Source organism: Cataglyphis hispanica, chromosome 13 (genome assembly GCF_021464435.1).
Source record: "Cataglyphis hispanica isolate Lineage 1 chromosome 13, ULB_Chis1_1.0, whole genome shotgun sequence".
Lineage (NCBI taxonomy): Eukaryota > Metazoa > Arthropoda > Insecta > Hymenoptera > Formicidae > Cataglyphis > Cataglyphis hispanica.
In genome coordinates this window covers 3,807,921-3,824,925 of record NC_065966.1, presented here as the reverse complement: position 1 = coordinate 3,824,925, position 17,005 = coordinate 3,807,921, and the positions used below count along the sequence as shown (strand labels likewise).

The 17,005-nt window shown below is 36.3% G+C and overlaps 1 protein-coding gene across 11 annotated transcripts in view; it reads right to left on the bottom strand.

Moving 5' to 3' along the window:
• LOC126853911 (ELKS/Rab6-interacting/CAST family member 1) overlaps positions 1–17,005 on the bottom strand; it is a 111,903-nt gene that overhangs the window by 29,597 nt on the left and 65,301 nt on the right. For 8 of the 11 annotated variants that reach the window (XR_007688042.1, XM_050600075.1, XM_050600074.1 and 5 more), the window contains one exon: positions 1,404–1,478. The exons of 2 other annotated variants lie outside the window; for them this stretch is intronic. Coding sequence is in view for 7 of the 9 variants with exons in the window: in XM_050600075.1 (XP_050456032.1) it covers positions 1,404–1,478 (75 nt within the window). In the remaining 2 variants the exon portion in view is untranslated. Of the gene's footprint in view, positions 1–1,403; positions 1,479–12,522; positions 12,577–17,005 lie in introns of those variants that run through there. One more of the 11 variants, XM_050600078.1, reaches the window with a different exon arrangement.

Sequence of the window (17,005 nt, the reverse complement as noted above, 5' to 3'; positions counted from 1 at the left end):
TCTACGATAAAAGAAATGGGAGAGACAATTCAAGAAATGGGAGTACGAAACGATGACGGTGGGCTTGCTTTGTATATACTTGCCCGATGACGAGTCGCGTGGTCGCTTGCGCTTAAAGCGACGTGTTTTTCTCGACGATGATCCTCGATGATCGAAAGGATAACGACACCGCGAGCGAATGGATAAGAAGCGATACTCGCTTGATGACGCGATCTCGCCGAGAGAGTGCACGATAGCTCGAGGCTGAACGAGTGAGTTCGCGGCAATTCCTCGCGATTAATCCTCTCGTAATATAATATAACGAACTTTTTAGATTCTTTTACAATTATTTTTTACTATAATTTAGATTCTGGATTATAAAATATTTTTACAACGCACATATAATTTTGATTATAAAATTTTTCATAATTTATAATAAAGATTAATTAAAATAATTGGTCTTTGATTCGAAAGGACGAAGAGGCTCGACGTATTATCTCGACGATTATCGATGAAAAAGATAACGACGATAACGATGTGAATGAGTGGCTGCTGCGCGATGATATACACTACATCCACGTAGACTCCTAACGACGCATGCAACATGCTGGACCTAAGTTCCCATGCGAGTTGCACGATCGAAGAAAGACGATAATGATCATCATGAGAGCTATCTATCGATCTATATGTTGTGCGATGATTTTCGCAATGTATATTTTCCATATATATTTATTAACTACTTTGCGACTTGATGATTATGACGAGATGAGAGCACGAATCCGATTAGAGAGAAGATGAAGAGATGAGAATGATTCCATGGCGGCGCAAGGATTGGCATCGAATCTGAATCCAGATCTAATGATGCGAAGCTGATAAAATTATCGATGATTATAATGCTTTCATACAGTGACATCGATTATCGTGATTAAAGATTATGACTATTGAAGTTTGATACACAATAAGATGATGAGATGAGACAGAGAATATGAAGTGCGTGGCGCGATGATCTTGATCCTTGATCGATCATTTTTGCGTGTCGCATGGCGAGTATTGTATCGATGCTTGTGAGTCGATGTGAATTGGGTGCGTTCTTCTTTTAAATGGGACAGGAAATTAGTGAGCAAGGAAAGGATAGAGAAAAGAACGTGAAGAATATACATGAATGTGACGTGAGACAGCATAGGAACGTAATTTCCTTTTTTTTTCTCTCTTCTTTCTTTTTCTTTTATCACGGTTGTCATGATAATATGGTGTAGAAGATTGTATATTATCTTCGTTATTGTTGATTGTATTCTTGATTGGTTGAGAAAAAAAAAAAAATTTTGAGATAATCTGAATGTCCGGTAACTTCGTTGACATGATTTAATCGGCTGGATGATATCATTAAAATTAAAATATATAAATTTTCGATGAAAGTGTTTTACCAATACTCGACTTGCATGTTGGGATTTTTGCGTTTGGAATGCAAAATGCAGTTGTCTCATCCGCGAGTACTCGACCTGCGCAAACAAATTTACATCCACTATTTAACTTTTTTATGGATTTATTTTATTATTTTTTTGTCCGAGACGAAATGTATAAGGAAAGAAAATATATTCTACAATTAACGCGCAAAGCCTTTGTGTCATAATTCCATCTTTAAATTGTAACTTTGGAATTATGATATTATTAGCAATATGAAGCTTTAGTCAAAATAAGAATTACATAATTTTTATTACAAAATTATGTTTCAAAATAAATATCAATAAAATATTTACTTATTTAGAAACACACAAATATATATAGTAATTTAAATTTTTTTTAAGAGAAAAAATGACGTTTTTCCAAGAGAATTTTATATGACATTAATTATAGCATATTATTGATTATAAATTTTAAATAAAAAAACCGCGGTTGAGAATGAAATGAGCTGCAATGGATGTGTCGTTGCGATGTACAGCCAAAGAAATAAATAAATAAAAAGAAATCAATGATCTCTCTTCTCCTTTACGCGTGATCCATCACGGTGGTTCCTCCGTAGCATCCGCCAGGGTCTTGAACCTGCTGAGGATCTTAAGAAGGATCAGTTTCCGCAAAAAATCGCGTAAAAATTAGCGGAAACAAGAGGTTGATAAACGCGCGAAAACAAACTCGCCTCCTTGCGTTTTTTTCTTCATCACATTATTATTATCATCATCAGTATGGTGACATAACAGTTTTCATAATTATAGTGCCGGTTTTCATTATCGCGAGAGCGTATAACGCTCGTCTCCCATCCAGGAGGCGCAAATTCCGAAGAGGACCGTTTATTTTTAAGCTTTAAAGATGAGGCTGACCTTGCGAGCGTGTAAAGCAGTCGTCCCCAGGACGGTGTTTTGTCTTTCGCACGAGTGAGATCGTGGAACGTCGGCCGAGGCGGAGGAAAATATCGGAGATAGGAAGAAATCGATCTTTCCCTCCTTAGGGAAATCGTCTTCCCGGATCCCGATCGTCGCGGTTCCATCCTCGAGACGATGTGGGAATTTCATGGAGCGGAGAGAGTGGAAAACGGATCGGTCAGGGTATACCCAGCTCGACCATTGCAACCACATATTGCGAACGTTGCAATCCGGATGAGATTAATCGTGCCAATTAGTCGACGTCCAGCTTGCAACGTACGCGCGCGAGAGAAATGATCATTGCGTGGTCTTCGGAGATCTTCGTGTTACATAATCGAATGTATTCACCGATACGACGCTTTACGATCTTATACGATTACACGGTAGAAAAATAAGGATTGTCACAACCTCGGAACGGCCTCGGCTGTCCGCCTCGGCGAGCGGGAACATTTTGAGCGTGATATGTTTGGAACAGAACGTGCGTCATCTCGAGAATCATCGATGTTAGAAATTCCACTCGATTAATGTATCATTTGTTCATATTAAGCCAGGTATAGCCCGTAACACGTATACTATTTAGTTGGGTTTGATGAGGAAAAGGGTTTAGGGAGGAAGCTGGATGCAGAGTTAGATAAATCGCTGTGAGCTATGAAAATATACCGGCTGAAGCTTTAGATAAATTTTTTTTTCTTACCTACCTATACACGCATCGTACACGCACACGCATCTCTTCACATATGGTACATGTATATATATATATATTTTTTTTATAGAAATATGTGTGTGTGTGTATGTGTATATAAATATATATATATATATATATATATATATATATATATATATATATATTTATATATAGGTGTAATTCTCTGCGCGTTTCATTCAAATAATTTCTCTCTTCCTCTCTGGTAATCTCAATTTTCACCATCTGCAGTTTCTCGCCGCGCATCCACAAACAACATCAACATTCATATAATAGACATCTCTTCAACAACGTTCTCGTTATCTAAGGCCTAAGGATTTTAGATACGCATGGTTTTCTAACCGCGTTGCAATGTAGCAGCTACCGAATTATATGTATATATGACTTTCTCGTTGACTTTCTCACCGCGGGATCTCATCCGGAATCCTCGCGTACCAAATCTCCCTCTTATCTCGCGCCTCTTCGACGACACTTCCTGATACAGTATCGATGTCCAATGCATGTTTTTTTTTTTTAATAATTCTGAATATTTAATTTTTCCTCGACATTTGTATAAATATCTAAAATATCTTTGTCAAATTCATCAGATATTCTGAATATAATATCGCTAGAAACTTATCTAGTTTATTTCTAGAAGCTTATTATAAGTTAATTTTTATTATTTTGTATATAAAAAATATATTTATATAAAAATAATTTTAGATAATTCGTGTAACGTCAAACATATTATTTGTGTAAGAAAATTCTATTAAAATAAATATAAAAAAATGCATTAAATACTATTTAATTTATTAATAACAATTTTATAATTTTATTAAAAAAAATATAATAACTAAAAATATTTAACATATTAATAAAAAAGAAAAATCCTATTAATAAAAAAGATATCGACTAATTTCTCGATATTCAAGAATAGCCATTGGACGTCTGACTGCATCGGTCTTATTCCACTTTATCCGGGTGACGGAAGCGGATAGCCTTTCTCTCTTGCCGTCTGGAGGATCGTTACCAGAAGTGAACGAAAGATGAAAGATCGTTCGAAGCCTTATCGCGTTACACATAAATAGAGGGATTCTCCGAGCCTCGGCGTACTTGCGGAGTACAATCTGAAAGTTCCTCGCGTTGGAAATGATCACGTATTACGCGGGCGCAGCAGAGCTCGCTTGCTGAGGAAGTAAAAACTTTCGATCTGACATGCACGTTTATCAGATTGCCGTTATTTCTTCGGTAAAGCTATTTAAATTTTCAAGAAAATTTCTGACGTTTAATATAGCTATTCTATGACTTACAGAATTATTATCCCGTCGTAAAATATCTACGTCTCAATATTGTGCGTAATACAAATAAATTTTCTCGAGGTATATTAAATTGAGCTTGTTACTTCTTGGAAGTTCTCAAATTATTTAAGAAGCCTTGTAAAATATAAAATTTTTTATAAAATATTATTACAACGTATTTATATAAACTGGCTTTTTTTAAGAATTTTCTATTTTTTACGTTATAAGTTTATGTTTTAATTCGCGATTTGATATGATAGCTAATTAATTATTAAAAATTTTGTTTCCGCCAAGATCATGTATTTCGTCCACGAATGCGCGTACTTTTCCATCGCGAGATGTTTCATTTAACGCCCTGCACTCCATATATCCTATATAGTTTAGGAATCACCCTGTAAACCTACGACGTCTAAATATAATTCGAGTCAAAAAATAGAGAACTCTGCGTTTCGGGATGTCGCGTGACGAGAAAAAGGATATCGAGAGGTAAAGAAAACAGGTACGCGTTAAAATGTATGTGTGTGTGTGTATGTATGTATGTATGTGTGTGTGTGTGTGTGTGTGTGTTTATGTGTGACGGACGCGGTCGACGAGAGTCGATGAGAAGTAAAACGACATTCGTTCCACGGATCGACTCTATGAATACACTTATGGCGATATTATTTATGTTAATCTAATTCCAAAATGGCTAAAATGGCTCTTCTAAAGCTCTTCTAAAAAGGAAGACGGGAAAATTAGCGACGCAGCGGAGATAACGCGACGTCGGAAATAACGCTAGGCCAATCACTCGCGATGAAATACACATTTTCGCCCATGTAGATAATAACTTGTTCGCGTCGAGTCACTCGTATCGAGCGAAATGTAATTTGCGAAGTTTGCAAGTTTTAATTAACATATACTTGATGTGTTTTTCGAGTTTGTGTATTCGTATTCAAGAGCGACATATACTTGGGAGCAGCACGCTACGTTGTTTAGGGAACATTCGTGCGATAGATTTTATCTAACGATCTCTCTATTTACAGCTTACGGATTCTATTTGCGATTAAATATTCGCGCTTCCGTCTCATATTCTATAATTTAGATGCTAGATATGCAAGTATTCGGCTTGGTACTGAATATTCAGCCTTTAACTAGATTTAAAATTAGGTTTAGAATTTGTTCCACATTATCACAATACAAATAATTTCGCGAAAGATATTTCTTTCTTCGCTTATCACTTCGTTATGTTTAATTATCGTCTTCCAATTTTTGATTCTTTTTTTTTATTTTTATTTTAGATAGAACCTATTTCTTCCTTTTTGTTTTGTATAATGATTTATACGAAATAGAAAATAATTTATGGAAAAATAAGTATTAGTACCAAGTATCTTTTTCCGAAGACTTTTCAAACTAATCGTATCAATTGCTGATGAATTATTAACAGGGCTCTGTTTCGTAAAATTGCAATATTTGTTATTAGATATATAAAATGCCATTAAGTTATTTCTGAGATTTAATTTGAAATAAATTAAAAACTGTTAATTATAAATAGCGCTTTTGAGTATGCTAATAATATTGATTTAAGAGATCAATTTCATTTCTTAAAAAATACGTTTAAATGTACAGAAGATTGAATAGGCTATTTTATCAAAAATTTGATTATCATATTATCTTACCGATTAAATAATTGCTAAATGTCTTAGTTATTTAACGAAGTAGAAACTCGCGTAATGATACTCACAGACACATTTCTTAATCATCATATTAAAAGTCTAATTTTACGAAACGCAGCTCTGACTTAGAGTCAGGGATGTGTCGTAGTGCGTAGCCCGAGATCGATCAGATTCTCGTCGACCGCGTCGTCGTTTTATTTCTCACAGATTCCTAATCGCTTTACACGCGCGTAATACGTTCTAGAGAAGAAGACGAGGGAAATCGAAAGATTCTCGCGCGCGAAAGTCGCCGTCTCGGCGATCCGTTCTTGCATCAACTCTTCGGCTTCCTCTCCCCTCAAACGGAAAAATCGTCCTACATATCATGTACGCCCGCCCTTCTCTTCGACCTTCTGTCACCTCGATTCTTTTCTTCGCGGCGATCTAGCCTCTTCACCGAAGACGCTCATTTTCCTTGCTTTCGGATAATCATCCTCGATAAAAACAACACATTTTTCTCTCTACTTTTTTTTTTCCGAATTGCCCTCATTTCAATCCAGTCCTTCGATTTAAATGGCTCTGGAAACTAGCCGACGAGGATTACGATGACTACGACGACGACGACGACGACGACGATGACAACGACGAAGAGGACGATGATGAAGACAACGACGACGACGACCAAGACGAAGACGACGACGCAATTGTAATCCTCCTGTGTACCTGTGTACTGGAGAAGAAACTCTCGACCTCCCGCGCCGTCCCAGCTGTCACCCTAGACGGCGTCGTTCTTTTCGATGCGCACGTTGTTGATGAAGAAACTTACTTGACGTTTGAAGTTCAGGTCGTGCTTGTTGAAGGTGTGAGCGTGCAGCGCGAGGGCGCCTGCCGCCGCCGGCTCTATTTGTTTCAAGTGTTGTTGCATTTGTTGCTGCTGCTGTTGCAGCTGCAACTGATGCTGCTGCTGCTGCTGATGCAAATGATGATGATGGTGATGTTGATGATGGTGCATCTGATGGGGATGAGGGTGGTCGGTGGCGTAGCGATCGGTATACGGATTGACTACGCCAGTAGTTGTGCCCGATGAAATACCGGCCAGGCACGAGGACCCACCACCGACCCCGACACCACCGCCCATGCCCAGCCCGCCGCCGCTTCCGGTGGTCCCACCTGTCGAACCGGCAAGTAACGAACTGGTTAGTGGCGCGGACGACGCTTGGCCACCGTACGGTACCAGCGAGGTCATCATGGACGGTCCCCTGACCAGGGCCAACGTGCCGGGCTGTTGCTGACCACCCAGGCCGGTTGGCTGCTGCTGCTGCTGTTGTACACCGCTGCTCGGCACAGCGGTAGCTTTGAGCAATTGCTCCCGTAGTTTACCGCCGCACTCCTTAATACGCTGCAACTCAGCCTCCAGTAAAGCCACCTCCTTTTCCAGGGTCGCTATCCGCGCGTCTTTCGTCTCCATGATAGCGGTCAGGGTGGTGCTACCGGGCACGCCGCCTGGAACCGCCACGCTACCTCCGAGGACGGTACCGCCGCTCCCTGCACCTGCACCCCCCGATACGCTACCTAGTCCGATGATGCCGGACCCTGCGAATCCGCCTAAGCTGCCACCGCCGGCCACTGGCTGTCCCGAAGACGCAGTTGAGGCATACGCGAGCTCCAGCTGCGTCTGCAGGCTCTTCAGGCTCTCGTTGGTCGCTTTGAGCTCCTGATATAACAGAAGCAACAAACGGAGAAGACGGTTACAGGTCGTCGATTCTTTCTCGCAGACTTTCTCTGTCGTGTCTCTTTCTTTATATTTATGTTTGTTTGATGATGTAGTTGAGATGTTGTCTGATTTCTTTGATTTTACTTTCTTGAATGTGAAGTATGCGGTGGTACGGTTCAGAGATGACTACGGTGGTTATGGTTGAGTGCAGCTTCGCTAACACATGAGACTGCCCCTATGTTTGTCGTTTCTTTCGAAATTTGTTGACAAAGTTTTATTTCGTTTTGTTTTGTATGCTGTCAGTGATATTATCCAATGTTTTTTCCATTTCTTTCTTTTTCTTTCTGTCGCGTAAATATTAAAATTTATTTAATAAAATAAATAATTGAATCATTTGGAAATCTCTGTTACATAAAATGTAAATAGCATTTTTGCTCATTTTACACATTCTTCTCTTCTTCTGATATATTTTTTTAGTCAACGAAAATTTTTTTAGTCAATGATAATATTTCTTACAAAGAATATGACAATCAAATTGCATTTGTTGATTTTGAAAAATATTGTGACATAAAATGGTAAATAAAAATATTTATTTTATCTCAGTTTCATAGGCATATTTATAAAATATCAGAATAATAGCGATAAAATGTTGATAATTTTTGCGCTAATTTTTCATCTGTTTATTAATAAATTGGCGGTTTTTTTATTAGAATTTCCATCTCTTTATAAATAAATATTAAAATTCGAAAAAACATTTCTCTTCACTACGCATGCTGACAGCGAGTGGCACAATTTTTGTGCAATTTTTATCCTCCAATCTCTCCGTTCACGGGACAGTCTCGAGGAAGCAGAAGTGGCACCGGCAACGTCCCGGTTGACGAAAGAAAAGCGACGTACCGCCGAGCTTCCTTCTTCCAAAATAATCTTCCTCGTTTTCTTCTCTGATATAAGAACATTTTCGTCACTCCGAATAAAAAAAAAATGCAATCGAAAAGTCAATCGATTCTCTTCGTCGATCAAAATTGCAAGAATCTCTTCATCCATTCATTTCATTCATTCTTCGTTTTCCCTTTCTCTCTCTCCCTCTCTCGAAATCAGATTTTCATTAATTTCAAATTTGTCTTTTTTCTCTGCGATTTTTTGTTCTAAGATTCGATTGACACCACACTGATCACAGGCGATGATCGACAACGCCACGTTAGGTCTTTTTGACGATCTCACGGTCGCAAGGTCGCACGCTCTAACATTCCAATGTATTTGTGTGTGCTTGATTTCTTTTTTTTTTTCCTCTAAATTTTTTTTTCACAGTGATCCTCTTCCGGACGCCGGGCGCCGCCGCAGTTCTTTCGCCCACCGCGACGTACGGCCGACATCGTTGTCCATTTTTCTGCGCGCGGCGTTTCGATGATTTCTCATCATCGTATGCCGTTAATATATTCCTTACGTCTTTTATGATTTATTATTTCTTTTCCCCAAAGAACCCGTTGCGATTATGGGGCTTATTCTATATAAGAATACGCGAGAATCCATCATAGTATCGACGCACAAGACGGCGATTTCATAGTAATTGCTAATTCGAAACGCGGCCACGTCGCATGGACAAGATCTCTTTTGGATGCATGTGCTGATGCGTATCGGCGTCCCACGATCCTGCGTAAAGAGGATTTGAGTTTTATTGATTTAATGTAAAAAAAAAAAAATTATTATTATTGGCCAACGAGTCAGTGGAGGGAAAAGTCCACTATTCATCGAGCAGTCGCACGCGGATACGCATCTTGATGAGTTCGTATGTGATGAGTCACCGGGGGGGTGTGAGCAGATCATACTTTCCAGAATGAAACGTTATTAATATAATATACAATAAGCAAATTTCAATTTTAGAGAAAATATATAAATATATAAAATATGAAATAATAATATATAAAATAAAGAAAAGTTGTAAAAATAAAAGATGACACAGACAAATAAAAATATAAAGGATTACGCAATTAAAATTCCTTTCGAGTCAGATTTTTAATTAGGTATATTATCAATATTATCGATAATATTACGGTATGCTGGAAAATATCGATCTGCCGAAACTCCCGACACTCGGCGAGTGGTGTTATGGTAGAGAGGATAAGACAGTAAGATTACGCGAGGAGAACGACGTCGTGTTATCGCGTCTCGCATCAGGTCGGTGCCAAACAGTCGCAAAGTCCTCCCTTGGGCCTGGGATCGGCTCGCCTTGATGCGACTTGACGACTTTCGGACCGTCCCGCTGCTTGTGCATCGATAACGACGGTTGGCGATGAGAGCGGTAAGTCGTGATGGGCAAGAACGTGTCTGAGGCGTACAAGAACGAGAAGAGAGAGTATATATATATATATATATATATATATATATATATATATATATATATAACTGGGCGTTACATTCACAGTGAATCACAGCCGAGATGGTATGGTGAACATAAATATAAAAGGTGTATGAGAATATAAATAATGTAATATATATGGATTTTTATACATATGTACATACATACGCCAAAAATGCGCTCGTATGTGTGTGTGTGTGTGTACGTAAGTATATAATGTGAGGCGGTGCATATATATATACATATAAAGAGTCAAGACATTCCATATGTATAGAAATATACACGTGATAGAATGAGGGAGTGAACGGCATATATAGCGGTATAGATATATCAATGTGTAGCTGATATAGTGTGTATGTAAATATATCGAAAAAAGAGAAGATTATAAAGTGTAATATATATATATATATATATATATAAATATAAAAATTATTCTCTTACAGAGGATGAATCAAAAGTCTCGTACAGCCTGACGTCAATTCTTTCGTATGGTGTATCCATCCTCCTGATTGTCAAAACTTGGCCGAATGTCGTTTAAAGTACGAATACGTCGTTGTTTGTCACATTTTTTTTTCTCTCTTTCTTTCTATCGCGTGTGTACACGCCAGAAGAACGTCAATCTCTTTTTTTGTCTCTGCTACTCTCCGGAATACTTTACGCTTCCAGATTCATCGCGCAATGTCACGAAAGATTTTAACGGCGTGATGCGTATTCTCGAGAGTTTCGCTGTCCGGAATCGATAGGCAACGTGAAAATTCTCTGGACATGTGACTGCGAACGATCGCTCACTGTCACTGAATGTTTCGACTCGAGAAATTTATTTCTTGAAATTTTTTTTTTTTTTTGATAGTTTCAAACGTAGGAAGAATCAGATTTGATTGGTTACATCGGTAAATTGATGGAATATTGTTGACCCAGAAAAAGATATTTGGATCATCAATACCAGAGAGGGATTATAATTAATATTTATTTTATACAAAACTAATTTCTCTGATTAGAAAGTTGCTTACTTAGAAAATTGCTGCAGATAACTCAATCGTTATTGAATGATCATATTAATTAAAAATTAGATTGAGACTAATAACTAGAAATTAATATTGTGCTGCAACAATAGTCAAGTATATTGATTTTATTTTTAAGATTTAAAAAGCTTATAATATAATAATTAGTTTGTATTTAATTTAATAATATATTCGTCGATAAATATGAACTAATTGCAACAATATTCGAATAAATATTTTAAACACAACGATAAATTTCATAAATACGGATCATTAATTATGTGAATGCCAATTCTTTCAAATAAATTTATTATTTACAAATCAATTAAGTCTTTATAGAAATCTGTAAATATTGTTTAATATGATTTAATAATGCAATGTTGCATATATTTTTTTTATTGATACGAGAATTCATTTCACAAATTATGTATATATCATACACAGTTAATATATTTGTCTATAAAATAAAATTGCATTTTTGTACAATATTCGTATTTTTTTTTTCTGTTATAATTCGTAAATAATTTATACAAAATTCATAAATATTACATAATAAAATTTTTGTTAACAGCGTATCAATTCAAATACGTAACCAATTAAATCGATCTTCCTTATGCTTATCATTCCTAACACACTTGAATCGTGTAACGTATTAACGATGACTTACGCGAATGTATCACTGATCGCGAGAGCCACTGTACGATACGCGCATTTATATCTACACAGACATACGCAGAAAACGTAATGTCCGATAATGAGTCTTGGCGAGGATTTTAGACAATGATAAGATGAAGACATGATGAGCGTGATGATTTATCTTAATATGCATAAGAAGAAAAAAGATCAGTCGGATTATTCTCGCGATGGAGTTTAATTTGGTTTTCAATTCAGCATGCATGTAATTCGCGACGAATAATAACGGCAAACTTAGGATTATGTACGATTATGATACTTTATTTTAACGGAATAATTTTAGTCTCATATAATAAATTAAATTTTAAAGTAAATCATATATGCAATCTTTTTTTCATGTCTCTGTCCTTTTCCTGTCTCTCTCTCTCTCTCTCTCTCTCTGTTTCTTTCTCTCTCTCTCTCTTTCTCTTTGTACCTTATAAAATTTTCACAGTACGATTAATTTCAATTTTTTTACGGATAAGAATTGGAAGGCCATTTTTGCATACAGTGGCTCTCTCAAAGGCAAATTATTTACACAAAGCATAGATTATACGTACATATTTACATGTATACGTGCAATATATTCTATTAGACACGTGTTCAATTATTCTATTAGACGCGTTTAATTATTCAATTACTATCTCTATAAAATATTTTATTAAATTATTTATATAAAATGATTTCAAATAAATTTCTTTCTAAAGAAAAAAGAAATTTAAGTCAAAATATTTTATTTTTTACGAAATAAGTTTTGCAAAATTAATTTTAACTATTTGCTTCTGTATCTAGATTGCGTCCAAGTAGCATTAATGTGTGTGATTTAGTGTACCTGTTAGGTCTTCCGTGGCGGAGCCTGGCGGGAGAAGAGGTCACGTGCGTGTCGCCAATCCCTAATTTCGAGCTACGTAATGGTGTTGTGCATGTAGTAGTAATAATTGTTGTAGTCGATGATGGGGTGACTCGCAGTGACCGTGACGATGATGGTGAATGGTGATGGTTGATCATGTAGCAATTGTATTTGTGATTAAAGGGAGATGAGTAACGTGATGGACGGATATGCGGGCGTGATTTATTTCCCCGCGTAAATGAGGACAGAGTGGCTCTAACTTTATTCTTATCGCCTACACATCCAAAGCAGCTCATTCCACGCATTCCAATCGCAGCTGTTATTATTTTTGAATCTCGTAATTAAGTCTTGAATTTAATCATGCCGCTTGTTTGCTCGCTTCCTACGATCGACCGTTTTTTATTGTCTTATTCTTATCGTCGATCGTGTTCGATTAGCGGTAGCGGCACGATTCCTCCGATGACTCGTTGATTCGATGACGTGTCGTATAACTGGATGATTCATCTAACATTTGATCTATCAAATTAGGTTAATGGGACAAATCGCGTAATTTAGGTATCACGTCACTTTATTACGCACCGTGAATCCAAGTTTTCATTTTTCAAGATAGACTTTTGTATATGTGAATTTATAATATTGTTTATGGGGAGCTGATTGTTAGATAAATTATCTTGTTTGTCGAGGTCATCGAATAAAGAGATCGTGGACGAATCGTTCTTGAATTATTCGACATGTATGGTGCAAAAAATAGAAAGACATAAAAGAACATGTGGCTTTGCATACGGGATTGTGATTTGTATGAATTATTGAGGATTACGTGTTCTACTTTTTGTTTAATGTTTAAATATTTTTCAAAAACTTGTTTTAATAAGTATTTCAATAGGACTAATTACCTTCTTTCCATAACTTTTGGTTTCTGTTTCACGATTTAAAAAATTTAGATAATAGCGAGGAATATGTAATTATATGAAATTATATAAATTTCATAAATTAGTGAATTACATTATTGTTTATGCAGTTTTAATTGCATAAAAATATAAAGTATTCTCAAAAAGATTTTTTTGTTAAATAGACATGTATGTATAACATAAAGGGACAAAAATAAATTTGTTAACATATCCAGTAACTTTAGATTTTTAAAGATTTAAAAAAATATAGAGAGATTTATATTCTAATAATTTTCTTCCTTTTTAATTTAAGAAATTATTTTCTCGAAAGATATTTAAAATACATTTTGAAGACTTTGCTTGAATTACGGCAATTAATTACGCGCAACGAGATTGCAGCTATTAATTGCACTCGCGCGCATTTACCGAGAGATCGGATTATGCCCGGAGAAATTCGCAGTGAAAAGAGAGGAAATTGGACCGAGTAGGCATCCTCTTGGCATCAAATGTGTGCCCGCTTCCTCGAGCTAATCAGAACGTCTTCTGCACGTTTGAGTCGCGCTATTCATATGCGCGCTATTTCATTTATCTCTCAACGGGGAATTTAGAATATTCTTATTCTAGACAATTTGCTCGCTTGAATTTCATTAGCATAAGCAGCTAATTACGAGATTTAAATCAATTAAAATTTTGCTATAATTTCGATGAATTTGCTTCATCGATGCTACGAACACTGCGGAAAAGTACAATTATTATTGTCGTGTTTCCATTGTCTGTAGCATCAAGTTTCAAATTCTTGTTGAGATTATATCGATTTTAATCTCAGCGTAGAACACGAAGGACTTGTCGAAGGATTTCGAGGGATTTCGGTTGAGATGAAATAGGACTAAGGTACAGTGATGATAACATGATACAACGCTCGTGCTACTAAGTTGTTGACACAATGAACAACGAGACAGGCCTTGATGCTGGTGCTGGAATTGTTCGCGCAAGAGAGTTTGCTCGAAGATCGCAAAATATATTTTCAGGAAGAGAAAAGAGAGGATGAGCCAGGGTTAATATTGTGCGCGAAAGTATTTCAGTGATGGAATGACAGAAAAAAATGAACAAAAAGGAAGATTTTTATTATGCTATTAATGACTCTAACATAATGTTGACGTGCTCCAATTCGTGTTTGAAATTGCACTCGGAAAAAATGAAAACGGATCTGTCAGTTTTTTTTTTGTTGAATCGCTCCCGAGTGCCACTCAAGCTCATATAGATTCCGTCTAAGTCCTAAGTCTAACAGGCATGAATATGAGAGTGCAAGGAGACCGAGCGAAATAGCGAATGCGATGTTGTTCGTAAAAAAACATTAATTATGCAATTGATCACAATAGATTAATTTATAAAAATTAATTTTTTGATATATATCTTATATTTATTTTATAAAAATTTTAATTAAATAAAATGTTAATTTGTATTTTTTGTTCTCTTAACGTTAAAATTTATCAGAAAGTTACAGAGAAAGAAAAGAAAACTTACAAAAATAAAATTTAATACATAAAAAATTGAATGGTTTAATTAAATATAATGCAAATAATGTAAATCTTTTTCTCGGATCGGAATTTTATTCATTAATATCATAAAATTTTATTCATTAATCTTTTTCTCAGATCGAAATTTGATTCATTAATATTTTGGACACTTTGATGAATTACAGAAAAACTATACGAATATAAATTTTGCAAAAAAGTATGCGAAAGCAACACTCGTAAAGAAATCATCTCAATCATATTAAACGTGAGCCGAAAATGGGTAAAAATGCGCGAAAGAAGAGAGCCTCTAAGCAAAATAATAGTGAGTTTCTCGAACGACCTCGCATCCGTATATCAAGACGAACTATAAACGAAGGTAGGGCGCTATAAACGTGAGAATGTATCTCGGGAATGTATACGAACTACGTCTGCTCTAAAGACCATCTAAAGACACGAATTGCGTGAAGAGCAGAGCAAAACATATGACGGTGATGACAGTGACGGTGCTGAGAGAAACTTTTTTACGACGTTAACAGTCAGAACAAATGCGCTCGTTTCGCTATGTGACGATACAGCGGAGCAGCGACAGTTGCTGAGTGAGAGTAAGCGATATGGGGAATTTATATATCCACGCTTCAAAAATTCACGTTGACGGATTTCTGTACCATTCCTGCGGAAGTGTCGGATTCAACGCGAGGACTTTTCCCTGCGATCTTGTCGACGAATATCACTGAGACGTAAATGCAAATTTTCAAATCAACCAAATAGCACTCGTTTAAAATATCTATCATGTAGAGATGATCGAAATTTTGTAATATAATTCCATGTAATTTTTGTTAAACTGCGACTTCTTTTCGCGACAATTCTGATTGTGATTAAGCTAAGTTTACAGCTACTATTTACGACGTCATCTGTGAAATCAGTAACGGAGATTTTCCTCGACTTTTTATATTGTTTCACGTTTTTTATTTTTACTATATAAGTTTATGGGATGTCAGGACACGCGTACATGCGGCGTTATAAGATATCGAGTATTCTATAAAACTAAACGAGACGATAAAGCAACAGCCGCAATAAAGCGAGCGCCTCTGGGAAATGAGGCGAATTCTTTTTCGAGTTATTTTTCAGAGATTTCTACAATCTTCGTTTGCAATGAAAATAGGAATAGTACATCACGGCGTTTACTGGCGTGAATTTTTGAAAATCCTTGCGACAGTGACATGAAGAGAAAAGTGCATGTTCAAAACATTCGTGAGAAAGTAAACCTGTGATTACGTGCTGAACGCGAACGAGGGTGCGAGTATGTATTGCGAGTGTGTGTCGAAAGACGGGGGATGTATGTATGTATTTATGTGTGTATGCCTTGCGTGTGTCTGTATACATATATACGCGCGCGTATGTATAATACATGTGTAAGATTGTTGAATAGTGGCGCAAAACCCGTCGATTTTTCAGTCCCTCTTTGATTCAATTTTCTTTCTCTTTCAGGGAGAAAAATGTTAACAATTTCAAAATAAACAGAACATTGCGACCTGGCTCAAGAAATAGTCATCGAAATAGTTTGATCTCGAAAAACGAGCTGCGTTGAATAAAATTACGTTACGAAAAGAGATATTTTTCCCTGTTTTTGCCTTGCACAGCCTGTGTCTTTTAAAGTAAATTTTTAAATTATTATAGAGAAAGAGAAATTGCAAACAATAAATCGTATTTAATTAAATTTCAATATAAATGTTACCTCAGTCCTAACTGTAACATAATCGAAATAGAAATACTTTTTTCTCGAGATTTAAGACAATTTGAAACGATTGGTTAGATTTTTAGCATCTATATATATTACATGATGTCAAAGTTTCATCATCATGAAAAATGTCCTTGATTCCTAGAATTTTTGAATGTAGATTTTTTTAAACTATCATAATTATTGGATATTTTATGGGGTTTTGTCCGCAAACTTTAAGATCCACGAACGTTTTCTCCGCTCGCGAATCTTCGGAACCCTCGAATCTTCACATGTTCATCTGATAATCAGATTTTTGGGTCATGACATTTTGAATCGAATTT